Source organism: Labrus mixtus, chromosome 21 (assembly GCF_963584025.1).
Source record: "Labrus mixtus chromosome 21, fLabMix1.1, whole genome shotgun sequence".
NCBI classification, from domain to species: domain Eukaryota; kingdom Metazoa; phylum Chordata; class Actinopteri; order Labriformes; family Labridae; genus Labrus; species Labrus mixtus.
Window position 1 is genome coordinate 21,415,226 of NC_083632.1, and position 26,374 is coordinate 21,441,599.

The 26,374-nt window shown below is 38.2% G+C and overlaps 3 protein-coding genes across 4 annotated transcripts; 2 read left to right on the forward strand and 1 right to left on the reverse strand.

Moving 5' to 3' along the window:
* Window positions 1-196: 196 nt before the first annotated feature.
* On the reverse strand, window positions 197-13,952 carry LOC132955775 (serine/threonine-protein kinase LMTK2-like). Of its 2 annotated transcripts, XM_061028786.1 has the most exons (6): window positions 5,171-5,677; window positions 4,920-5,019; window positions 2,720-3,392; window positions 2,527-2,617; window positions 1,424-1,669; window positions 197-501 (listed from the first exon to the last, which is right to left on the reverse strand). In XM_061028786.1, exons 1-5 carry the CDS (start codon window positions 5,193-5,195, stop codon window positions 1,506-1,508), a joined length of 1,053 nt encoding a protein of 350 aa, XP_060884769.1. In that variant the 5' UTR covers window positions 5,196-5,677; the 3' UTR covers window positions 197-501; window positions 1,424-1,505. The 2 variants fall into 2 exon arrangements, with proteins under 2 accessions (XP_060884769.1, XP_060884770.1); XM_061028787.1 differs by lacking the exons at window positions 4,920-5,019; window positions 5,171-5,677 and adding an exon at window positions 13,658-13,952.
* Window positions 13,953-16,370: 2,418 nt separating this feature from the next.
* On the forward strand, window positions 16,371-18,108 carry LOC132955786 (parvalbumin, thymic-like). Its single transcript, XM_061028802.1, has 4 exons — window positions 16,371-16,543; window positions 16,644-16,776; window positions 16,970-17,079; window positions 17,827-18,108. Exons 1-4 carry the CDS (start codon window positions 16,483-16,485, stop codon window positions 17,853-17,855), a joined length of 333 nt encoding a protein of 110 aa, XP_060884785.1. The 5' UTR covers window positions 16,371-16,482; the 3' UTR covers window positions 17,856-18,108.
* Window positions 18,109-22,399: 4,291 nt separating this feature from the next.
* LOC132955531 (parvalbumin beta-like) lies at window positions 22,400-24,594 on the forward strand. The gene is made up of 5 exons (XM_061028405.1): window positions 22,400-22,486; window positions 22,918-22,984; window positions 23,425-23,557; window positions 23,960-24,069; window positions 24,169-24,594. The coding sequence occupies exons 2-5, from the start codon at window positions 22,924-22,926 to the stop codon at window positions 24,192-24,194; spliced, it is 330 nt and encodes a 109-aa protein (XP_060884388.1). The 5' UTR covers window positions 22,400-22,486; window positions 22,918-22,923; the 3' UTR covers window positions 24,195-24,594.
* The last annotated feature ends 1,780 nt before the right edge of the window (window positions 24,595-26,374 follow it).

Sequence of the window (26,374 nt, forward strand, 5' to 3'; positions counted from 1 at the left end):
CTCAAGTAATGAGGCAAGCAAACAGGGGCCTTCACAAGCAAAACTCTGTGAGCAAAACAAACTGAGAAAAACAACACACACTTTGGACTCCAACAACTTAAAAAACAACTTAACTAAAACAAAAATAAAAAAAGATGGATTGACACAGATTACAATTTATTGAACTCCCAAACATTTCTTGTTCTATTTCACACCTCAGGTCCAAGTACACAACATGACATGAAAGGTATCTTATGAAGAGCTGTGCAGCTGGAAAGGTACCAGCTCTGTTGCACAACCAGGCTGTGTTATCACATCATACTCAGCGACCGTGTCAGAAAGCTGAAAGCACTGTCACACTGTCCTGCGTGGCTGTGATGTCATGAACGGCAGGTGTTTTCAGAAAGAGCTGTTTACGTCCCTGACTCATCATAAAAAAGGGGGAGGGGAGGCCGGGAGAGGAGGAAGAGATGAGGAGGATGAGATCTTCGTCAGATTTTCCATTAGGTCAAGGCCGTCCGTCTGAAAAGAAAAACAAGCGTGGATGTCACATTCGACCATGGTGACAGTGAGACGGCCTTTAAATGAAGGCTGCCAATACCACTGAGCACCTACAATTAACATGTGTGGCATTGAACATATTCACAATGCATTTTCCTCAGATATTATGGTCAGAGAAGGAAGTCTAAAACATGTCAAAGTCAAACAATAAAGCTAATGTTAGCATTCAGACAAAAATACTGTTAGCTTGTGAGTGGCTAAAAGCTAACTGCTGCCTTTAGTGCTACACAACAGGAAACGCAATTAATACAAGTAAGTAGCAGAAGCTTGAGATTGAATTACTAGCTTACGTAAAGTAAGCTAAACAAAAAAACATGTTATCTATGAATTGAATGCTGACATTAGCTATTATCAAACTTCAATTAAATGGCCAACAAACATTATAACAGCTAGCTTAGTTAGCTAAGTTAGCTTTTGTCAAACATTACTAATGGGTTTTAAATAACTTGTTTGACCCAGTGTCTTTCCTAAAAGTCAGTTTTCCTTGTCTTTTTATTTGCTCTTTAATTCCTAAGTGGTGAAATGATAATAGTTTGTATAATACATCAAATACATCATATCATATATTATAATGTTATATAATGTAATTAGGGCTGTCAAATGATTCTGAATTTGTGCAGTTAATGTGATTAATCACATAATTAATCGCATGTTTGAAATTGAAACATTTCACATTTAAAAAATTTTAGGATTTTATTTTGCATGTTTTTACTGTCATACGATTAAAGCACTTCCTGTTTGAATTCAAGCCTGCTTTAAAAAAAAAAATAAGTAAGGATCTTCTGGCAGATCAGAGGTTACGACATTACGCAAAAAAGGAACCTCTTTGCGGATCAAAAACTTAATGAAAACAGCTAAAAGGAACGTGTCATAAGTCACATACCCAAATTTTAACCTCCGACCCTAGGCGGGACATCCAATGTAAAAGGGTTGCTGTGCAAAAATGGTGAATTAACCCCTTTATCTCATAGCTCAAGGTCTGCCTCAGTGACATGTGTGAGGAACAGGCAGGTTTGGGATAAAGAGAAACGGTCTAGCCTGGACGCAGCAGTGCAGCTCTGTGTCTGCAGGGAGAGCTGAGAGTGGCAGTTATTCTCCAAAGCTGAGAAGTCGTCGTCCCACTCCAAGCCTGCAGGCACAAACAACCAAATACACAGTCAGTGACAATACAGTGTTAACAGCCTGAAGCATCTGGGTTTAGCAGAACATTAAAGTTTGCTAACTCTTTAAGTGTACCGCCCTGATCTTGTTAAACTGTGAGGGGCTTTTCAGACAGTACAAATAGACAGCGTGCCTCAGCCTTCTCCCATTTAACAGGATGAAGGCAGAATATCTCCAAGACGGGCACTGACATATTGTCAATTTCCAATATATCAATGCGTCACTAAAGCAAATAAAAGCACACATTTACTGTTAAAATCCCCCCAAAAAATCCCTCAGGTGGATAGAGTCCACAGCAGAACAGTCTCTGTGTCGATCTGAAGCGGATACTCAGAAATTTGTACATTTACTCTGCTGTACTCTACTAATCCAGTACTCATTCATCAACAGAGCTGTCGATCATGGAATTTGATCGCATTAAGTAACTAGTTAAAAGAAACTTCTCAGAAACTTGAACTATCGTGATGAAAACTGGGACAAAAATGTTTCCAACAAGCATTTTGATTTAATAGTTTTACCCATGTCCTATCTGTTAACACAGAGGAAACAAGGTTCATAACCTTTAATGCCGCCAAACAGCAGGGGGCGCACTAAATATTTCACGTAATAAGTCAGTCGGCTATTGTGCCGTCCATCTTATTATACAGTCTATGGTTTGAAGAAGACATAGACCAACTTGTTAGTGAGTATTAAAAAAAATTCTACTTAACAACTTATAATGTACAATTACCTTTTTTCTTTCCAACAATGCAAAAATGTTCAACAGTAACGTTGTTCATGTGTTAAACATGCAAAAATCATTCATTTAGTCCATCAATATAGTACCAGTGTCTTCTAGTGTGGCCTCTGGCAGGTTGGAGTTGTGGCTTGGCCGAGATACGTAGGGCCCAGCGTGCAGCTCCAAGGTGGGGCTCTCCTAAGAATGGCATTAGAACAGTAATGTTAACCCCTAAATCTCCAGTGCAAAACAAAACCCACATGCTATACTGTAGATAAAGAGACAACACGGGAACAGTACCTGATCAAACAAGTAGACCGTTACATCATCCTCAAAGGACACACTCTTCCTCTTTGTTGATTTCTTGTCCTTCCTCAACAAATCTCCTAGAGAATCACAGATTGAAGAGGATTTCTGAAGATCTTTATAAATCCCCAGAGAGTTGTTGGTGTTGGCGTTGAGGTTGTGAAGCTGGTTGGCAGTGGACTTTGTGAAATCACTTGACGCGTTGTTATCACTTAAATGCCATCCTGTGTCCTTTAAAGATGTCCTACAATCCCCACCGATACAAATGTCATTATAAAGTTCAAGGGGTATATCTTCATTACAGAAAATGATGAATCTATTAAACATTGTTGCAGCATCCTGCTGGTGAATAATGTTTAGACCCTTTGTGATCAACCTGATGATGTCCATCATATCTACAATGGGTCTTGTCCATCGGGCCTCCATGGGACAGTCTGAGACAAAAGAAGCCAAAGAGGTGCATGTTGAGCGAGGGGTCGGCTCCATGGGAAGATAATCATGTCGAGGGGGGTATGAGACAGGAGGCCATGTTAAAAAGCTCGATTGGGGGTCACTGTATTTTCTCTGTATACGAGGGCCTGTACATCGTCTCTTATTGAAGACACAGAAGCAGGTGATTGGCTGCAGCTCTTGATCAGATGGCATCAACAACTGGAGCTTGTCGTCCCTGTGTTTTAAACAACACAAGTAAGGAATATTAAAACCTTTTAAATCCATTATAGTATTCAATATAATAAGAAGCATGCATTCTGATCTGATAATGATGTCTTTTTTTTTGCGCTGGCCATTGTTCCTTTGATAACAATTCACAGCGAGATAAGTGCAGGTGTACATGGTGACAGTGGCAGAATGGAGCTCACTTGTTCAAATTTGAACAGGTTTTTTTATGGAGCTTATTGTACCAAAAGATAATAAATGTGTTAATAGATTCTGAAATGCATACACAGATACATATACAACCCTAACCCACTGAGTAATGAGTGTTATTGCGGACACAGCCGTAGTCTTCTCAGTCATTAAAAACTATACGCAAATAGGTCAACATTTGTGGATCTATTTACACATTCACAAATAGTTTTGAATCAGTGATATCTCCATAATATAGTTCTATTAAGCCAAATCTGCCAAGCTAGCTTGTTTAAGACTTTTAATTAGGGAACTGAAAGTGACAGTTACAACTTAGAAGAGTTTATCTTACAGTCAGTGATACGATGCATGATTTTTAAATGGCATCTGCAGGGTTGGTTAATATTATCGGACACAAGGCTTCTTTGAGCTTATCAGTTGAGTGGAATACCAGTGGTGAAAGTGTTGGTGGCATATACCACTAATGTATTTGAAGTCTGAATTCTGTAATTTGTCAGTTTTGACATGAGCTCTGGCATTGTCTAGCACAATGCAACAAGCATTTGTTTCGGACACTTTGACCTAACATGATGTCTAGACTTTGTCTTAGAAGAATCTCCTGTTACACATGAATATTATCCATGTCAGTGTCAGATTTGCCTTTTATTAAAATCCATTAAACAACTATTAAGAGGTATATGAAGGGCACAAACATCATGTCAGTGTTGACAGGATGTACTAAAACTGATTCGTCAGCCTTCAGTCTACTGGCTGAAACCGAAAACACACACACACACACACACACACACACACACACACACACACACACACACACACACACACACACACACACACACACACACACACACACACATACTCACAAACACATACATTATTTGGCCACTCACTCCTGAGCCTGAATAAATATCGGGGCCAGTCCATCCACGGAGACAAAGACGCAATCGGAAACTTTCAGCACTCTGCAGTCACCAAGCAACGGCTGCATGAGTGACTCAGGAAAGGAAGAGAGGAGCTGACTCACAACAGCTGTGACGTAAAGGATGTCAAAACATGCACACTTTACAGACCAAAAGACACACACACACACACACACACACACACACACAGGCATGCAGTAGGCCATGAAGCCTGTAATCTGCCCTGTTTCAGGTAAATGTACTCTTTACTGTGTAACAGGTGGAGGGCTCGGAGAAAAACATAGAGGATAATAACTTCTCTACTCAGAAAGTAGAATACACAAAAGACAACTTTAGTACCTCTTGTACAAAAGAGAGGCCTGCACTCTTTAAGTGTGCCTGTAGGCAGAGTCAAAAATCCTGAAAAATACCTTTTTTTGAGTCTTTTGTCCTTGCATCTCCTTTTAGAAAGCCAGTTTAAACCCTCCAAGGAAATCACCAAAGTCGCTCCCTCTCTGCAGTATTTAAACTCTGCAAACAGAAGTAAAGAAACATGCTATTCAACTGAAATGCATTTCATTACAATTCTGCTGCATCATGACGCTGCAGAATATGTCACAACGACCTTAATCTCTCTGCATCCACGGTGCATGCATGACACCAGTATCTTTTCCCGTCTTACCTTGCATTCTGTGAGCCCCGCTCATCCCTCTGGCTTTTTTCTGCAGCACAGAAACCTCATGGAGGACGCTGGAAGAGACGAGCAGAACATATGGACAGAAAGAGGAGAGATGGGAATGCACCGCATGAGAGAGAGAGGGGAGTATAGACTACAGGCGGTATGGAGAGTGAAAAATAAGGGGGGGGTAGGGGGAAAAAGGGAAAAGATAAGAGGAGTTGAGTGGGGATTAAAGGAGAGTGAAGGAAGATGATGAAGAGGAGGAGATGAGGGAGGATGTGAGGACAGAGAAAGGACAAAGAGCTCACATTTACAGGAGACTCCCTAGGCGCTGCCCGCCTCTGCAGCAGCAGAGTGCAGGATGGGGATCAATAACTTATCTGTTCTGTAAAACAGCTGACTGAATGATTAACAGCACAGTGGATGTCAAAGTGACATAGACCAAAACTAACATACATTATTATTCTTTATAATTAACTCCTGCAGCGTCACACTTCATGCAAATTCCAGTGTGGATAAAGCAGTAAAAAAAAAGAACAGACACACGAACATATCTTTTGAGTGTATGTGTGTGTGTGTGTGTGTGTGTGTGTGTGTGTGTGTGTGTGTGTGTGTGTGTGTGTGTGTGTGTGTGTGTGATTTGAGTTCAGTCTAAAACATGACCCTGATCTTGTCGTTGTGTTTATTGTGATCCTTACTGACTTTTATTTTATAGTAGTAGAAAATGTTTCTCTTATCTTTTAACAGTCAGGTTAATCTCTCGTACCTTAAAGAATATATTCATTTATCTTATTGAGATTTGCCTTTATATGCAGAAGGCTTTTTTTTTTTTACATTGTGATTCATACGCGCAAGTGTGGATACATTTCTGTTTGTGTATTTTTTTTTTATGTTTCAGAAACTTGAAAAAACTGAAAATAAACTCTACATAGTCCGATTAATGAAACTATACTTGGTAATTAAAATAATTAACATTAAAACCACAATGGTTTTTCAATTTCTTAAATTTTAATTTTTAAAGAAATAAATGGGACTATACCATTTGCTCAATTCTTGAGCAAGAAATGGAAAATGGGAAAATGCGTATATGTGGACATTTTCAAAAAAAAAATTCTATATGTTTTTATATTCTAAGTGTGTATATTGTGTTTGTGTGCTAAATTAAGAAAGACCCTCTGTCTCTAGTTAGTCAGATACAGTTACAGTGATGTTGAAAACTAGCTCCCTCTAGAGGTTGACGCCAGAATAGCAGGCAGAAAAGAGAATTGTAGCAAAGCTTCCACCAAGGCATATTCCAATCTATTTATAGATTATTTATCAATGTAACTATGAGATTAAAATGACAAATTAACATGAATTCATGAAATAACAGATAAATACCTCACCTGTTATACACACAAAAAACACTTTATTGTAGCTGCATTTGAAAGTCTTACTTGAGGAAGTCCCGGCTGGTTTAGTCGTCCCCCTGGCAACAAAATCACTGATGCTGGAGTTCTGCTTCACACACCCGGACAGCATCAGGATGTTGTTTCCAGGAGGCAACAATCACACCATACAGTCCACCTCTGGTCCCAAAAAGAAAAAAAAAGATATCAAAACAACAAAGAAGAGAAATGAGACACAGAGATGGACAGATGGTTGTTTCCTTCAAAGTGAGGATGATGATGATGGTGGTGAGGCATCATGAACCTACAGACCTCTTTGAGGTCAACCAGTCCTCTCTGACTGCTTACATTACAGTGTTTAAGTATCATCAACTCTTTTTTCACTGCACTTAGCAGTACACATGAGGATGTGATACAGTTGTGGATCTGAAAGTCTTCTCGGAGGGGCAAAATGTGAGCTTGTTCCGCTCTGTTCCACTTTCTATTTTCACATTGGAGCAGTGATTGATGGCTGCTCTCAATGTCTGGGTTGTTCATAATCTGATATCTCGACGGCTTCTGCATCGTCAGATGAATGAACGATGCATCTTTGGTTTCAGGCCTTCAGTCTGATCGGGCATGCCTTATAGTTTAATCTATTATCTGTTGTAGTTTCTGTTGTGCCTAAGAAGCTAAAAACAAGCTCAAACTAGGGGTTAGCACTTCAGCTAGATTTTTTTGTGCTGTCCGGCTATGTCCTTCAGTTTAAATTGAGTTGTAGCGTTCACACTAAATGCCAAAAGAACTGTAGAAGTGTCCTTTTACACTGCAGACGCAGAATCACCCTATCCTGCCTGCAGATGGCGAGGTGACACCGAACAATCCGTGGGAGGAGGTGTAATTGGAGAGGATTCGGGCTTATTCTAAGCATGCAGAATACACAGTGATCCAGGCCTGAGCAGGAGGAGTCTTTACAGACACCGCAAAGGATTATGGGTGATAACAGGGGGAATGAAACCTCCGGTCAGGACGGTAGTTGAAGCCTTTATTTGGACACAGCAGTATCTCATGTCTGCAGAGTGACATGTGACACTGACATGAGGACATGCACAGTGGTAAATATGTCACTGTTGTGTACATATTTGTTTAAGATGTTTTCAACGGCAATAAAACTGTTACTTCTTCTGTCAAAAGGGTGAAAGCAAAGCCCAGAAGCGTTGCTTTCCCCTTAATTTAAAAAACAAAATGTCCTGACATAATTTAAGCATCTAATATTAAACTAATTCACTACTTTGGTTGCAGGTTAGCAAAATATATTTGCCGTAAATTCCATTAAGTAAGGACAAAAAACGTCTTCTTGAGCATGATATTAAAGGGTCAATAAAGTGTTTGCTGACAGAGAGTCTTAAATATGATGACATAAACGTGTAATCCATCTCCCTTCACTGGTCAAGTATTTATGAGCCTCTGTTGACAGCAGTACACCTGCTCTTCCCAAGTCCAGACCTGGGAACACAGCCCGCCTTTACCAGCACCGCATCTTCTATATGTGGAGGTGTGTGTGTGTGTGTGTGTGTGTGTGTGTGTGTGTGTGTGTGTGTGTGTGTGTGTGTGTGTGTGTGTGTGTGTGTGACAAGAAGAAGAGGGAGGACTTGTTAGCAGTGTAAATCTATATTTATTCAGTTCCTGCTGGTATAAAGATTGCTCCTTAATTACTCCATCATTCATCATATACTGAATCCATTTAGTGACAGATGGAGAAATACATTTCACACTTACATAAAGTGTGTCTGACCTGGCAGATAATGATCCTGCTGAAAGACAACACTTAGAGCACTGAGATACAAAGGAGTGTCATTTGGTATCACTGAGAAGCAAGTCTCAATGTAAAAATGAGGTTTTTAGAATAAAAACTAAAATGCCTTTTTGTAATGTGATCGTCATGAGCTCTCTTGATGACATAATTCTTTGGAGTTTTTTTTAAAGATCTATGAACATATAAATAAGGCATTTTAACTGTTCAAAAAGTTCCTCAGAGTTTTTCCTGAGATTTAAGACTGTCCAAAACAGAACCACTAACTAACACATTTTCTTCATCAAGGGAGTGCTTTTTCCTGCACGTTAAGAGAAAATCACAGACTTTGTTTACCTGGAATTATCAAAGAAAATAAGGTTGATTAGCCTGCGCAAATATGTTGTGAACACTTAAAGGCCTTGTTTGAATGATCCCCTTTTAAGTCGTTGTAACAAATGAAAGGTACAACAAGGTTATTTGTTATAGCACATATACGTTCTATAGTTAGTTGTTTTTCATACTGTATTTACATGTTTAATTAGGTTTAGGCTGTGCTTAAAAAGTAAAATTATGATGAATTCAAAATATACGCTTGCAATGATTTAAGATCACCACCTCTACTAATGGGAACACAGGTATATACAAATTTTAACTGGGGTACTTATGTGAGAGTTGTTGTAGCAGTCAACCACTAGGGAGCAGTATAGTGCAGCAGTTAACCACAGTAGGGGTAAAATAAGATTTTCATACAAAAGCAGACAGACACACACCTGGTATGCACAATGTTCAACAATGTTGTCATTGAAACGAATTTAAAATCATTTCCTTATGCATGCATTTTATTCTTAATTTATACATCATGCAAATAGCAAAATAAGTACATCTTTTAATTTTTTACATTTATATTAATTGACACTAGAGCCAGTGTTTGTCACTTTAAGTAGGCCACTTTCTGTTTCAGCACTCAAGCCATTTAAAGGTGCACCATGTATTTTTTATAGAGAAATTTGGTTGGAAAAAGTAGGAAAAGTGTACAGATTCTGTGGTATATGTTCATACCCCTGTACACGAACTGTCCTCAGAGGAAAATTTGGTCCCTGGAACACTGTTTGAAGATAAAATGTTATGCAAGAAGTCATGGTGGGGGGTCCGCTGCAGTGAAACCGTAACTCTCCTGGTAGCTTTTAAGCTCCAAACAGAGTTCCAAGGACCCAATTTTTCTTTGAGTAAAGTTTGTGTATTCAAGTCAGAAAATATAGCAAAGAATTGTTTCACTTCTCCAACTTTAAAAATTTCACCACCAAAACTTCATAGTGTACCTTTAAATGTGCCATTTGAGCTTGAGCTAGAGTAAAAACTTACCTCATCATGTCCTGTAACCCTAGCACAGCTAAGGGAGGGGCTAAGCAGGGCAAATTAATCATTTCAGCAATTGCAATAATTTCAGCTGTCACAAAAGTCAAGCACACAAGCAGAGATTCATTTAACTTGAAATCTCATGGATACTTTGCAGGAAATAAAACAGGGAAAAATGTTGAAAAGCAGGTCAGTGACCTTTGACCTGTGCGAACACACACTCGTGTGTACACACATGCTTGAGCACGCACAGCCTGAGACAGCTGTAGGACTCCTCCCCAACTGGTTTAAAGTGTTTATGGAGGGGCCGAGTGTGAGTGGTCGTTGACAGAGCTCTCATTTACACAGACACACACACACATAGTAACACACACACACACACACACACACACACACACACACACACACACACACACACACACCGAACTCTGATCAGATAAGGGGAGATCTGTTTCAGCAGCTAATCTTAAATGTGATGAGGTTTACAGGGACTGCTAGTAGGCTATTGAAATATACTTGAATGTCTTATTTGGAGATCATGCTTCTCGGGTGTATCACTCTACATCGCGCTATATGAACATGAAACAGGAGGCAATGCTTTCATGTAAAATCCTAAACTGTTTATGGAGACCTTTTCTAGCTTGTGACAGAGACAAAGAGGTTTTTCAGATGGTACATATTCTGGAGGAAGTGTTAGCTTGTTAGCATTTCAGTCATTCTATGTTCTGTACAAAGCTCTGAACAACTAAAGAAGAAGTCCAACTCCTCCCTGACGCCACTATCTTTCTCTTTTAACCCCCCTCTCAGAGACGTCTGAGGGAGTCCCTGACTCCCCCCTTACAAACCCCCACCCTGTCTTGCCCAGTACAGATACTATTACTTGCATTCTTAAGTCCGCTGGTATTCCCAAGTCCCTGATCCAGTTGCACACCAGCAGCAACAGTTTCAAAGTAAAAAATGTAACGAGGCAGGATTGTCCCTTTGTGAAAAATAGAGAACACAAAGGATAGCAATGGCTGCATCTTCGTTTTCAAAAGACGTTTTATTTTTTCATCGAACCAACTCACTCTCTCCTTCATCCTGTGATAAAGCCGGATGACTGCTGCCTTCTATTAAGAAGAACCCATAACTTTTTTAAGTTGTATTTTTGAAAAGTGAAAGAAGAGTTTAGGAAGGAAAATACTCTTTATGTTGGTTTGCTAGCTATCAATGTATCAGCTTGCTAACATATCTTTGCAGAAACATTAATAAAGCACCATGAAAATTTATTGGCCAGTTGCACTTAAGCTTCCCAGTTGTCTTAACCTGACCAATAATAGTTTGTAAAATATCTGGTTACTTTTTTACAGGTCAGACTCTCCTCATTTTGTGTTTTTGTTTGGGGCTAATCTAAGTAAGCTAGCTTCACCTTTATTTTTAGCTAACATACAGGCTACACTGAGTAAGCTATTTGAAAGCTGTAGGTTAATTTTCTAGCTAGCATACAGACATGACATACTAATAGTTTTAATGATATCCTCATACTTAAACATGACTATAGGCTAAATTAAATAGCCTACTCGAGTATCATTTCTGTTGCATGTAAACTTCTACAGGGGGCTAAAGACTGTCTTTGTTTTGCTACAACATACTTCTATAGGTTACACTTACGTGTTAATTTTCACTTCTATACAGATTTAGCTAGTGGGAAGATAAAAAAAAAGAAAGGGGATAAAAGAATAACGTCAATGTGGAAAAAGTATAGCAGATACACATACCTGTAGAGGAAAAATTAAGAGGAAAATTTAAAAAGGGTCTTGGCCATTTGTGCTGTCAGAGGTTAAAAGATAAACCCAAGTTGTACTTTGAAGGGAATTTTCTAAACTCATTGACAAACACATTCAGTCTTTAGCACACATGCAAGGGCCCACATAAAAACATATGCACTGTTATACAGTAGCTACTGTGTAAAGCTACACAAAATAGATCCATATAGACACTCAGAAAGCCAGTCTTGATTAATTCATATCAAAGGTGAGAGACACACACATGCACAGACGCATTGAATGCCACAGACAAACCGCACACAGATTGAAAGATTGGTGCCAGAACAGAGGAGTCAGAAGAAACTGTAAGCGAGGCTGGAGGGTGGAGCTTCAAGTGTGTCGGATGAGGCTGAATTTGAGATCGTCAGTGGCATGCCCTCATCACAGCTGGTCAGATTGAAATAGACGAGACCGTAACCAAGCCTAGAAAAAAGCAGGAGCATCGCCTCCCCTCGCAGGTGAACAAAACTACCTCTCCTATTCTCTGTCCCTATGTGTCTGAGAAGCCTAGTGTTTCAGACATTACAGAGGAACCTAGTGTGTAGCGAGACATTTTCATAAATCGGAAAAGAATGGCCTCAAGATGAATTGTTTCTACTAAAGACATTACTCAGACAGTGATATCTGATGTCCAGCATTCTAATACACAGAGAGGGTCACAAGGACACTTTGAACATTTCAGAACAGAAATCTTCTCAAAAATGGCCAAAAAGAAATAATTCCTGTTACTACCTATAATGTATAATGTATAATGTATAATGCTTATATTTTTGAAGGTTGTAATCAGGACAGTGAACGTGTCAGAATGTAAAACCAACAATAAATGACCAAAAGATCATAAAAGAAATAACAAATCTGAGAAAAGTCATTTTCCCAACATCAGGTTCATCCCCTTGTTTCTCTTTTGACTTAGAAATTCACAACATTATAATTATACATGAATTACTACACTAGACTGGTCCTGTATATAGTAGTCATGTACTTTACATTGTAGGAGACCAAGTCTTAACACCAGATGAATTCATGAATTCAAATTGTACATAAAATATTAAATACTTTTTCCTTTGGGATGGTAGTAACCAGGCTTAATCCTTTACAAAAATTGGCATAATTGACAAAAAGCTCAAGTTATCTTTTGCAATTTATGGGACTAAATAGGTCAAAGTAGATAAAATGGGGAGGAGAGGATAAGATGTGTAACAAAAGGTTCAACCAAAAGATTTCATAAAACATGGGGCACTTTTTTTAAATATGTTAAGGGTCTGCATTTACTGGATGACTCATAATTTGTGTGATAACACCAGGGTTTTTGTATCTTTTTATTTTATCTATCACATTTTATTTATTTTTTCTCTTGCTGAATGCTGTGGTAGTGGTATGTGTACAACATGTCTCTGCATATTCATGTATGTGTGTGCACGTTACACGTATGCATACTTGATCAGTTTTCCTTTTTTTGCCCTTCTTTGTGCTATAGTTACCTCAAATACATACTGTGTTTATTTCTTTTTGTAACTTGTTGAACGGCCAAGCTTAGTTTGTGTCGCGTTCTAGTTGTCTCCTTTTCTTTGTTTTTTTTAGTTTTTTTTACTTAAAACTACTCTTCTTTAACCTAAGAACCCGTCAAACTTATATCTGTATGTTTCAAAACTCAATAAAAAAAAACGTGGTACATGGTGTGCAGTCTTAAACTTGAGACATGAGCAATAACGATGCAAATGCAAAAAAAGAAAAAAGCCTGAATATAATTGTGTAGGTTTAAAAAGAAAAAGTCTAAAATAGTTATAAACAGAAAGTAAAAAACAAAAGGTGCATGACATTTCTACAGAGGAAACGTCCTGCTGCTGAGTGAGACACTTCCATCTCTGAACTACAATATTTTTCTAATAATCACACGAGCAAAAAATTATTATAAAACAATGACATGACACTTAATAAATCTCACTTAATAAATGACACAAAAGCCAACGTGTGTGAATGTGTCTATTATACATGCTGTAGAGATGTCCTTTAGTAAGATACAGCATGTGGACCTAAACACACAACATTAGTCCCTTACAGTATACTTGTTATTAATATGTCATAAATACTAAAAAAAAAACTGAAATTAATGAATACACCATCACATATTGAATAGGTTATTTAATTGGCACAAAATTGAATTTACCGTCTGTTAATGTAAGACTCACCTCTGCTGGTGTCCTGTGCTGTAAGCTTAGTATCCCTCAAAAACAAATGGAGGAACAAATCAGCAAAGTATGTCAGACATGCCATAACAATAACAACCGGTCTCTCAGGTCTGAGTCCCCACAGGGTTTTTTTTTATGTGGACAAAATTACATTTCTCAATTTAAGCCCATTTTGCACGAGGCTACTCCCCGTCTGCCTCTTTGAAATTGGACTAGACTTTTTCAGGTGCAAGAGACAAAAAAGTCAACGTTTTTTTTTTATCTGCACAGGACATTTGCCTGTAATCTTTCCTGTTCCCAGACCCTCCTCCAGCTGCCTGTACCTGTCATCTCCCCCCCAAACCACTACGTGCATAAAACCATCTCCCCATCCCTATCCATCTCTCCCTCTGTCTGTCTTTTCCTCTCTCTCTCTCCCATCCCCCTCTTCCTCCTCTCATCCAACACTCCGTAAAGCAGGAAAAGCCTGGTCTTCCTGAAAACAAGCCACGGAACGTGGAAAGGCACAAGGCTTGGGGGGGGGGGGGGGGGGGGGGAGTATATGTGAGGGGGGAGCAGAGGATGTTTTTGTCGTTCTTCAGCCCCTCTGGTTGCTGCAGACCTCACTGTCGTCCATCCTGAGGAAACCGGGCTCACGTCATTCTGTTAAGGCCTTGGGCCCACACATGCTGCCTGTGAGGGTGGGTATGACGCAGTCACTACAATGCTCCAGCACATGGGAGCTATAAACACATCTGTTGATTGAAAGAGTTGAAAGCGGAACATCATTAGCAGGACGTTAAGTTGAACCAAAATACCACATAGTTACACAAGAAGGGTCAAAAGTAAAGAGAACTGTGGAGGGTTGTGTCTACAACTCTGACAGCTAACTACATCTCATTTCTGTTTAGTGATATTACGGAACAGCAAACCATCTGCAAAGTGTGAGAATTCCTCCGCAGGTGTTTTTTCAGAAACTCCCATCAATGGTCCACAACAAGGCAAAAAAAGTCAACATAATGCTGCTGTCTGAAGTTTCATCGTGAAACCCTGTTGAGCTTCAGGTTTCACAATGACTCAGCCTTGCTCCATCTCCTACAATAACTGTATGCTGTGTTCGTAGGATGTATTTCAACCAGATGTTCTACAGTGTAGGCTATGTTGAGCCAAGTGAGTTTTAGTTATTTAGCTCATGTGACCTGTGCAGCATAAATCATCCTCTATACTTAGACCTCTGGGTTAATTGGAATAATGACAAAGTGCCCTCCTAAAAAGCCTCTGACAGGAGAAGAAAAGGAAGAACATTTGGGGTCCCTTTTACAAAAAACATACATACAATATATGCAGTGTGTGAAGTACAGACAAGACTTCAATCCAAAAGGCAACTGAAAAAGAAACTAAAAATCCATTTGTTTAAAATCCCTAGTGCATTAAATTAAAGCCCCTAGTTTTAGGATTTCAAAAATGTCCGACATGTAACTTGCACATAAGTTGTTGTTTTTTTTTACTTTTTCCTACTTCAGAGGCTCCGTATAGGTTTTTCAAGTATCAGTCAATTAAATATATTGTTGTAGCCTATATTGTGATCAATTCATTATGAACAATCATTTTCCATTATGAAAACAACTCTTCATACTACAAACTTTGCTCTGTTATGACTTTATTTTTAATTATTGGAGATAAATGAACGACACAAAGACAGGAAGACATACAGGTTCTCAAAAGTGAAGTTGTTGCAAGTGAATAATGACACCTAGCTACGGAAGAGGATTAGGCCACTGAAAAAAAAATTATGCTTCTTACTTTTTTTTTGACTTTTTTTCCTCAGAATTCTGGCTCTGCAAAAATCTCAGAATTCTGAGAAAAAAACGTCAGAACCAAAAACATTTTTTTTTCAGTGGCCCTCATCCTCTTCCGTACATAGCAGCTGCCATTTGACACTTTTTTTTTTGGCTGACTGATTTAACCCATGAAGTGAATGTTAGCTTGCTAGTACATGACACACCATGGCGAAGAAAGTAGTTATGAAATGTTTGAAAATGTACATGAGAATATTTTAATTGTTTTTATACAGTATATATATAGGCCTATATATATATACCCAAAAGTGGATTTTACACACAAGCTTATTTTATATTTTTTAATGGTTAGCATCACGATGCTAGAGAAAAGAACACCCTGTCAATGAGTAGAGTAACTTTATAAGTAACTTTTCCACAGAGTGCGGGTGTGATGGTGATGATATTTCGGTAGCATGTTTAGCATCTAGCACAGGGCTCCTGAAATGCTAACAGTAACACGTGAAAACAAGGTGACTTTGAGTGCAGACAGCTCTATGGAGCGAAGCCTTAGTGACAGAGGCCATAATAACAGGATGTTTACAGCCTGCGGAAACACTGCCAGGGACGACCACAAGCAGGCAGCAACTGTGGCTGAGAAGAAATGCAGGCCGACAATGTTCCCTCCAGATGCGCTAAATATAATCTCCCTGACCTCCTGTTCTGATTCCACACAGATGCTACCTGTCTATGGTCTGCTTAGGTAGATTTAGTTTAACCTCTGAGCCCTGAAGAAACCTTTCCTGGAAACAAAAATGTACAGTCACTCATTGGTCTGTTTCTGAACGTCCTTTTAGCACACACATCAGACTCAGTGTTTTCTGAAGTGGTCAGCTGCAGGTGACAGCAGACAGAAGGACACTGGTGGTTTTTGACACCTCAGGCGCTTGAAGCCGAGTCACTGTCACCGTTACTTTCTTTCTGCCCTTCAGTGGTCACATATTGCACGAGTCTGCAACATCTACCACACTGCAGTCTCCACCACCATGGCCATCACCGACTTTCTAGCAGCCTCAGACATCACTTCAGCTATCAATGCTTGTAAAGGTAAGGAGACAAATGTGTATTGATGGTTGAATATAATTAAGGGTATCTTTATGTTAATAAACTGGGTCTAATGAACTTGTATCTATGATTTATCTTTCAGCAAAGGATTCCTTCAGCCCGAAGATGTTTTTTAAAACAGTGGGTTTATCCAAGAAAACTCCAGCAGAGATCGAGAGGGTCTTTAAAATTTTGGACCAGGACAAAAGCGGCTTCATAGAACAGGATGAATTACAGTTGAGTTTTTAACACAGCAAATTCCTATTTATTTTAAATGAAAATATTCACTTGAACTGGACATTGCAGTGATTATGTTTAAGCATGTAATTTAGCATATTTTGTTTTGTTTTTGAAATCTCTGTTCTGTTCTGTGTGATTTGTATGTATCCTTCTTTTTCACTGCGTCGCTCCATCGGTGCTCTACGACAGACTGTTCCTGCAGAACTTCTCTAAAGGAGCGAGGACCCTCACTGCAGCTGAAACCAGAGCTTTCCTTTCAGAGGGAGACTCGGATGGAGATGGGAAGATTGGCTGGGAAGGTAGGCAGATTGAAACGTAAAGATGGTGATCAGGGATTAGCTTTCTTTTTTTTTTAGCATCAATGTTTGTAATTGTAATTTGTAAGTGAAAGTTGTTTAAAGAGGACATATTATACCCCTTTTCCACCTTTTCAAACAGTCCCCTGTGGTCTAAATGAAACATCTGTGCTGTGCTTTGGTCAAAATATAACATGAATCAAGCACCAGAGGAGGTTTGTGACCCTGTATAAACCGGCTCTCTCAGAACGCTCCGTTTTGGTGTGTGTGTCTCTTTAAATGCAATGAGCCCCCCCGAGTTTTCCTGGTAGACATCACTCCTCTATAGTGAGAATAAAACTGGCAGACCTGTGCAAAAGTTGTGTTCTAGGCTGGGGATGGATTTTACCAGAATCCAGCTTGTGACATCACAAACTGAGAAAATTTGAAACAGAGCATTTTTCTCTGTGTTGTTTGTAAGACTTATGCAGAACACAAACAAAGGACTGGATGGATTTATTTCATATTTTGTGGCTCAGTAGACACTCAGGTTACTCAAATATATGTTCAAAAACACTGTAGAAGTGGATTTTCATAATATGTCCCCTTTAAGATTGACCCAGAATACCAGAATTAGCCCAAATCTATGTATTTATTGTAACTTCAACATTTCACTGAGTGGAGTTAAGTTGTTTTCAGTTCTTATAGTTTGATCAATATGTGAAAGAATAAAACGGTCATGTCTTAAATCTATTTATCTTTTTCCCTCAGAGTTCTCGGCGCTGGTCAAGTCTTCATAAATCATACTCGATCTGTAAAACTTGTGGTATGTGATGTTCCCAGAGATGGACATCTTTTCCTCATGTTTAATAGCCTCAGTGTAGAACATGGGCTCATCCATGGATCGTATGTGTTTAAAGTATTTAATTATGTTGTAGGTAGGTAGGAATGTTTAAGTGATTAAAGTTAAACACAAATTCAATCTGAAATGACCCTCTGTGATGTGTCTTCCCCTGCAAGAAAAGTGTATAATAAATGTACTTTTCTCCATGAGATGTGAACATTTGTGTTTTCTTTCTGCTGATATCAAACAAAAACCAAACGGCTGAGCAGACTGCTCGCCTATGTGTTAAGTTTTCACATTTAGCACTTGGATAGTCTCAGTCATGTTAGAGGGGCTGGAATGATTTGGTTTCTCCAATGAATGGCTTTCCCAGTGGACAAGCCATTCTTTTAAACATAAGTGGGAGTTTTTCCATATAAATTAAATGTGTACACAACATTCATCTCCTAAGATTCTACTAATAGAGTAATCTAATGTGTGTACCACCAACCTGGTACCACAAATGGAAATTAGCCTATGACTGCAATTTGGCATAGGCTAATGTGCATTAATGTGCACAGTGTGACGATTACTAGAGCAGGACCCAAAAGTGAGGCTCACACAAGGGTAGTGGGTTAAAGGGATTTAATACAGACTGGAGAAATAATGAACAGGAATGCTGTAGGGAGACTTGTGCTGGTGAGGCTGGGCAGTGGTGGAGGGGCTGAGGCTTGCTGAAGGGAGACACTGGAAAAACAGGGAAACACAGGATTGGTTCAAAACCTCTGAGAAAAACAAGAAGATACTTTCATGGATTTGGACTTAAGATACCACAGAAGGAGCAGGCACAAACTGGCAACCAGAGGACTCTTTAGCGGGAGTAGAATCAGCAACTGTTGATTGCACCTGATGAGTCGCAGCTGTGCCTAAAGAGCAGCTCAGCCTATGCAAACCTCTGCAGCAAATCAAGAAACGCAGAAAACAACCAAAATCCTACCAAAACAAAAACAGAAAACACCCCAGAAAAAGACACAACACCCACACTAGCAAATAAACCCAACCATGACAAACTGTCCCTATTTTAAATAAATAAATACAAATTAACAAATGAATCAAATATATAAATATACAAATAAATATTTAAATAAATCTAGACTTTCAGTTAAAAATGTACTTAAGTTCATTTTCTTTCACCATTAATCACACACCTAAAAACCCAGGTCACAACTTTGAAATAGGATTTCTTACATTAAACTCATTTTGATTGAAATTGGGAAAACTAAAGGATTTTGTATTTACATTAACTTTACCTGTAAATGTGTCTGAAGATTTACACAAGTAAATGTGTTAATAAAACAGTGTAAAATACTTCATCGAAAGTATTCAAATTGAGCTTAAAACAGAAAAACTGTAATAATAACAGTACTTCCTGCCAATGTTTCTTTGAACATTTATTGGAAGCCAATGAAGAGACTTTATTATAGAATAAATATTAACCCTTTTTATAAGGTAGCTGTATGATTTTGGACTATAAATGCAGCTTTAGTCACGTATTTCAGACGTCTGATGATAGGTAATTGCAATAATCCAATAATGAATTTATCACTTAGTTTATCTCCATCATGTTGATACAGGATTTACCTGGTTTTTGCTACGTTGCTTATAGGTGAAAAGGCTGTCGTTGAAATGTATTTAATGTGGAAGTTGATGATTTGGTCTTGTTTAGTTTTGTATTTTGTGTATTTATTTACTTTTTCTTGTTTTAGTTTGCATTATTCCCTGGTGTTGCTTGTTTCCCTTGTGTGTTTTTATCTTAATGTTTCCTAGTTTAGTCTTTAGTGTTTCCTGTTTTTATTTTGAAGTTCTTGTCCCCAGTGTTTCTTGTCTTGTATTTCTCCCTGCCTCTGTGTGTGTCAGAGCACTGAACCCTGTGGAACTCCAGTCACTTTAACTTTAACATGCATAGAGGACAAACTGTTCACATATACAAAATGAGATTGGGGCTGGTATACATTGAACTGCTCTGAAGTGGTTTTATACCTATTTCACAGATTGAAAATCATTTGTGTCTATTGTTGGTCACGATTTCTCTCAGGCCATAATGGATCGAGGAGGCCCTCAGGGCTCAATACCAGGACCAATTTTGCTTTCTCTTCAAATGCTCCCACTGCACAGCATTGAACAAAGACAGTATGTCACTGCTTTACTGATTACACACAGCTATATTCTCCTGTAGTTTTGCATCACATATCTGCTTTGGCACGCTGAGTTTTAACCACTACAGCTCATAAATGTTGATTGGTGTTAGTTGCAGATAGGGTAAGGACATTGGCAGCTCTGTGATTGGACGACTTAGTGTCAGACAGAGCTTCAGCAGTGTCAGTCAGAGCAGGACTTGTAACAACCCAGAAGAGGAACTCTGGGACAGGGGGATAGAGTTTCTGTGCTGGAACATTTACAGGTGTTCTGTCAATGAAGCACATTTATTTGCAACTTTCTCTCAGACGGCAAGCCAGAGACTGAGAATATATAGGTCACTTCTTTTCCTGCTGTGTCAATAGTCTGTCAGGTGGAGCAACAAAGATATGGAGGTAACTAATAACCATAGATTGGTTCAAACAGAAATGGTTGTGGTGGTTTCAAAGTTTCAAAACATCATCCTAAGGCCAATTTTAAGGCCAAGTTTATAAGGATCATTGGCTTTTCAACATTTTTTAGCAATTATGGCAAACTTCAAAATATATAACTGAGAATATGATTGGTGACTTCTCTGTCTCAAATTACTGACATTCATGGCTTTACTTGATGGGTTACATTCCTGCTGCGAGATATTTGTAATTTAAGCTGGATATTGAAGGAGGGCAGAAATAGTTACAGTATCTATAGCCCAGTCGTGAGAGGTGAGAGACCTCATTTGACCGAAGCAAATGTTGAAAGTGAAGTTGAGTTTTGCAGGTTTTTTTCAGAAGATTTGTATTAAAGTTTGTGACACCATATATATATATATATATGTATATATATATATATATATATATATATATATATATATATTTCTGATTATCTCCAGAAAAGTTGTTACTTGCCTATTCATTTTAATATATAGTTTCAATATGATTTGCATTTTTCAAATTTGCTGATATAATAACTCCATTATAACAGTAGTCACAAGATAATACCTACACTGACCTCTAGTGTACAACAGGCACACAACAGCCTGCAACAGTCATCGGCCAAATATGGGCATGGAAAGCCCCCTCATTTCCAGTCTTTTTTTTAATTACATTGTTTTCTGCAGTGTGGGAACCCTGTGTCATAAGCCTGCAAGTACATGGTTCACTCGGGAAGTGTTAATAAGACGATGATACTGAAGATATTAGTTTTCAATGAGTCCTAAAATAGCATCAAATAGTTTAATTGCCTTAAGAAGAAATGGTCTGAATTTCTGTAAGAGGACCAAAAATAAATCCTGGCAAACACATCTTTGGCTGCATGGTAGTAAACGATGATCTGAGGTACTTTGAAAGAAAAGGCATCTCAATGGATCTAGCTGGCTTTGCAATCAAACTCCTGTACCTTTATTACAGAGAGAGAGCGATCCTTAAATAATGCACTATAGTGACACTCCATACAAACAAGCCAAAATATCCATAAACTCGACCTGTTCCTTGAAAGAATAATAAATGACCCTATAGCAATGCATTGTTAAGCTTGTATTTCATTATCTTCATGAGCAACATAAGAATCACATTTATGCACAATCCCTTTTTGTCCCATTAAGTTTCATACACAATTATAACACAATATCTATTTTGCAGAAATAAACATATAGAAACGTCTGTTATTTTGGTGAAGCCCTGCTAAGCTTAGCATATAACAGAAAATACAAACATATGAAGATGTGAATTTATTTGAACTTTAACTTAGCTACCCATGTCTGTAATAATAAATCATAAAACATCCAGACTGTTCTGACGACAAAATACCAGCGAACCCATTGCAGACATTTGATGCCGGTCAAAGGTCACATGAAGGGTTATCAATCACCAAAGATAATTAGCATGTCAATGCAAAATTTAGCTTTTGCTCTATTGTTGGCTGCATTATCAGAAAAAACAATAACAGTATGTCATAAAAATAAGACTGGATGCAGTGTTTAAAACATTTACATTATAGCACACAATCCACTGTGTTAATAGTAAACTTTGCATTCTGATAATCTGCAACTCACATGCTAAAAGTTGACCTCTTTCTTCACTTGGTCCATGCTCTGCACAGCTCAAAACTACATGACCACAGAGTCCATTTCACCCAAATCAGCAGCGTATATTATTAGCCCTATGCAATATCAAGCACTTTTGCATAGGTCTACACTTGGCCTACCATTTAAGCATCTTCATTTATGTGCATATAAATAGAACAGCTCTGTCTACTGGACACATTTTTCGACCGACTGCTTTGACTGCTTCTACACAGTGTCCATTACATAGCCTATGCATCATATTTCTGTTGAGTGAAGGTATATAAGCCTGCAAACGACTCCCAGTGCTTCACTGCAGTGAACCGATTCATCTCAGCCATTTCCCTCTTGTCCTCAGAGATAACCCGAAGGTGAGTTTCACTGAGGAGCTGCAGACCTTTAGGCACTGCTGCCTGACTCCGAGAGGGGTGCAGGGCTTCAACTTCATGCATTTGGATATAAATCGATGAAAAGGCAAAGCTCAGAGTTTAATTTTGGACCAACTAAGGAACCAAATGGGAAAAGTCTATTTGTCAACCAACTGCTGCTGCAAAGGATGTTTGTTCTTTTGCCTTGAAGGGCTTGGTTTTGGAAAAAATTGGACTACCTTTATTGATCATGTTCCTTTCTTTTTGGAGCTTTCCAGAGAGGATTATTCACAAAGAGGAGATTAAACAGTTATTGCATGGCTTTATGAAGATTGAAAGTTGCTCCTTGAACTTTGAAAGCTGTATTTATCATTTACCAAATTTGTATACTGATTTGTTGAACTGATGACTTGTCCTCTTCTCTCCTCCCTCAGCTAAAAATGGCACTGGCCGCATCCCTCAAAGAAGCTGACATCACTGCAGCCCTTGCAGCTTGCGCGGGTAAAGCCCACCAAAAGAAATGACACAGCATGCAGTATTATAACACAGAGTAGAGATGGTAGTGACCCGTGCTCTTTCAGATCTGCTTTGCAAAAGAATGACCAGGATTCTTTCTTTATTCATTTTCTAATCGCATAACCAAATAATAGTTACAGCAGATTAGAATGTGCATCTCTTTTTATTATCTTTACAAATATTTTCAGAGCTGATCAATACTATAGCAGGTTTGCAGAATGTGACTTTGTTATTTCAGTGTGACCCAACAGACAATCTTATTTGTATCTGAGTAGCTACATTAAGATGAAAACACCTGGAAATGAATCCTAACTGCCTTGAAAATAATGAAGGTTGAGGGCCCATAGTATACAATTCAGCTTAACAAAACACTTGAAGTTGTGTGTCTTAATATCTAACACAAGCTCATTTATGACTCCACACAGCTGCTGACTCTTTCAACCACAAAGAGTTCTTTGCCAAGATTGGCATGTCTAGCAAGTCTGCTGACGACATCAAGAAAGCCTTCGCCGTCATTGACCAGGACAAGAGTGGCTTCATTGAGGAGGATGAGCTGAAGTAAGTGGCATCTCTTATATTTCATCTCAAGATTCACTGAACCCTTAGAATACACAGATGCTCTTTAAAGCTTTAAATTGCCACAAAGTATTTGAGAACTGTTTTTTTTCTCTCTTGGGCCATAACTGTTTACACCAGTAGTACAAACAAAGCAAGCTTGACATGTTGGGCCAAATCAAGCTCATTTTTATGATTCATAAAAAAAAATGAATGAGCAACATAAAATGACTGATCAGTTAAGCATTAGTATAATGTTTTTCAAAAGCAATAAATTCTGTGTGCATAAATATACAGTGATCTTCCATTGGCAGTATAATATATAATAATAATATAATAATATATATATATTTCAGTTGTATTTACTGCAGTACTCAGATTTTCTCTGATCATCATCCTCTCCAGGCTGTTCCTGCAGAACTTCTCTGCCTCCGCCAGAGCTCTGACTGACAAGGAGACCGCTGCTTTCCTCGCAGTCGGTGACTCTGATGGTGATGGCAAGATCGGAGTTGATGGTAAGGAACACTTTTTTTTTTTTTTAACGACAGAAGAAGGATCAGACCCTGAGCTCCAATCGAATGTGACAATTCTCATTTTCTTTTTTCTTCCTGCAGAGTTTGCTGCCATGATCAAGGCATAAATGAACAAGCAGACGACATCTTACTCCAACACTCTAAAGGAACAACTTGAGACAAACTCCTCCTCTCTTCTTCTCCTCTTCCCATCCACTCTCTCTCTCTCTCTCAATTCTCCACACCACTTTTATACACTTGACCTTTACCCCTGACCCAACTGTAAACAGACTATGACCCCCTCACTCTCTCTCTCATTGGCAGTGCTCACCCCTTCGCTGTCCACTATGAATGTACCTGACTTAAGTGTATGGCGTGGTTGACTTGTGTCTTTCTCTCTCTCTCTCTCACTTCTGCAGTCGTTTTACTATGTGAGTTTTTGCTTACCATGAGATCAGTGATGATGCACTTTCATGGGAAACGGACGAACGATGAGAAAACAATAAAGGTTCTTTTTCAGTAACACAAGTCTGAGCCTGGTCTTTAAATCAGCTGGGAATGATCAAACAAAGTCACAAACAAAAGCTTCAAAGATAGGAAGTTTTAATTTTGCCACTTAAATGCAAAATTCTGCAATTTTATTTAGGTCAAGCCACTAGATCATAAAAGAGACAATAAATCTTAAATATTAAACTGTACCTTCTTTACCTTTTAGAAAAATCTTGAATCTTCTGTTTCTATTGTAAATTATATTTATTATCTTAAAGTTTGACTGCAGCAACAAAAGAAAAAAAAACATGCTAAATCCTAATCACCCTGCTATTTTAACGATGTATAAGTGGAGAAGTAAATCGCAGAAAGTCACAAACAAAAGCTTTTAACAGTAGCCTAAAGATATAGCTACTAAATTAATACTCCAGAAATAATTGTATACCTCTTGTTTTTTTAACTAAATATAAACATTTCAATTAGGGCTAGCACCTAAATACCACAGAAAAGACAACTTTAGCTTATGCACCTTTTCCATGAAAATCTTGAAGCTACTGGTTTGTAACAACATGAACCTTGCTAAATTCAAAACATTTAGCAAAAATGCTAACCTAACCAATATAGCTAAAAGTGGCCTTGAATGTACCAAATAAACAAACAGTGTGTTGCTAATGAATTAACCTTTTTATTTGTAGCCTAATGAGAACAATTGTGATGAAATAGCCAATTTAATAAAGGAAGAGGGCCTTATTTCTCACCCTTTAAAATGTCACAGTCTTGTTTTATAAATTGCCTTTTACACTTCCTTCTCACAACTGGAATTCTTGTTGTGAGTGTCATCCAACCTTTTTGATTTCACCATAGACTGTAAATAATATTTATATTTTTTTCACTTTATTGATACAAATAGCAATACCGGATATTGTTGTAATACAGAACGTGAAGACAGAATAATACAATCAGGAAAGACGAAAAGTAGCCTGCAAAAAATGTGAGATGCCAAGGGATGCATCAAATCAAAGCTTTATGTTTAACATAATTTAGAAACATAAATTAAATAGGCTAAAAACATTATACAATTGAAAGCTTTTCTGTGCTCTTTAATTAACGTGACGGATGTAAAATGTGCACGTATGGTTGTGAAATTTGCACAAAAAAAGAAAAAAGAAGCAGAATAAGATTGATTACATGTAAGAAAAAAATGTTTTCATTGCCTCACTCTCAAGAAAAAGATTCAAATTTAAGAGGATTTTTTTTAACAGACTTTATAAATAATATAGTTATTACAATTCTTTAAAAAAAAATTCTGGATAAAGTAGGCTACAGTTCCAAAATAAATGGTGGATAGTCTCAGTGTGATCTTTACAAAAAGTAGCCAATTTGGGGTTTATTGTTCTTACGGTATTATAATGTAGGCTACTGATTTGTGGGGTAATTCTAGTATATAATATTTTCAAGGAAACCTCTCTAATTTTGTTGTTAATCAGACATTCATGCCCTAAAGTAAAGATGGCTCAGCGTTGACGGGAAGCAGCCACCAGATGGCGCCTGTGATCTAATAGCTTAAATGTGCCGCTATGATTTCAGTGGCTTGAGTGTTTTACATTGAGTGACAGCACATTTGTTTCCCCGAGTTCACATCAATAAATAGTTTATTTTTCATTATTAGAAGTGAGCATGAAAATACCTCTAATCTCAAAGTGTCAAGTCACATGTTCACTGCATGTAACAGGCCTGCTTTAAATAATAATGAGACTTATTCCCATGGTTCTTGTTACAAAAAGCATCCCTCTCCTCTGCTCACGTCATTAGTGCTGAC

Excerpts from the sequence above, each read along its gene's own strand:
- LOC132955786 (XM_061028802.1), top strand. The coding sequence starts at position 16,483 with ATGGCCATCACCGACTTTCTAGCAGCCTCAGACATCACTTCAGCTATC. Across the intron at positions 16,544-16,643 it reads AGCTATCAATGCTTGTAAAG|CAAAGGATTCCTTCAGCCCG; the intron begins GTAAGGAGACAA and ends TTTATCTTTCAG. Across the intron at positions 16,777-16,969 it reads ATAGAACAGGATGAATTACA|ACTGTTCCTGCAGAACTTCT; the intron begins GTTGAGTTTTTA and ends GCTCTACGACAG.
- LOC132955531 (XM_061028405.1), top strand. The coding sequence starts at position 22,924 with ATGGCACTGGCCGCATCCCTCAAAGAAGCTGACATCACTGCAGCCCTT. Across the intron at positions 23,558-23,959 it reads ATTGAGGAGGATGAGCTGAA|GCTGTTCCTGCAGAACTTCT; the intron begins GTAAGTGGCATC and ends CATCCTCTCCAG. Across the intron at positions 24,070-24,168 it reads TGGCAAGATCGGAGTTGATG|AGTTTGCTGCCATGATCAAG; the intron begins GTAAGGAACACT and ends TTCTTCCTGCAG.
- LOC132955775 (XM_061028786.1), bottom strand. The coding sequence starts at position 5,195 with ATGAGCGGGGCTCACAGAATGCAAG. Across the intron at positions 3,393-4,919 it reads GACAAAAGACTCAAAAAAAG|GGACGACAAGCTCCAGTTGT; the intron begins GTATTTTTCAGG and ends TTTAAAACACAG. Across the intron at positions 2,618-2,719 it reads CGGTCTACTTGTTTGATCAG|GAGAGCCCCACCTTGGAGCT; the intron begins GTACTGTTCCCG and ends TGCCATTCTTAG.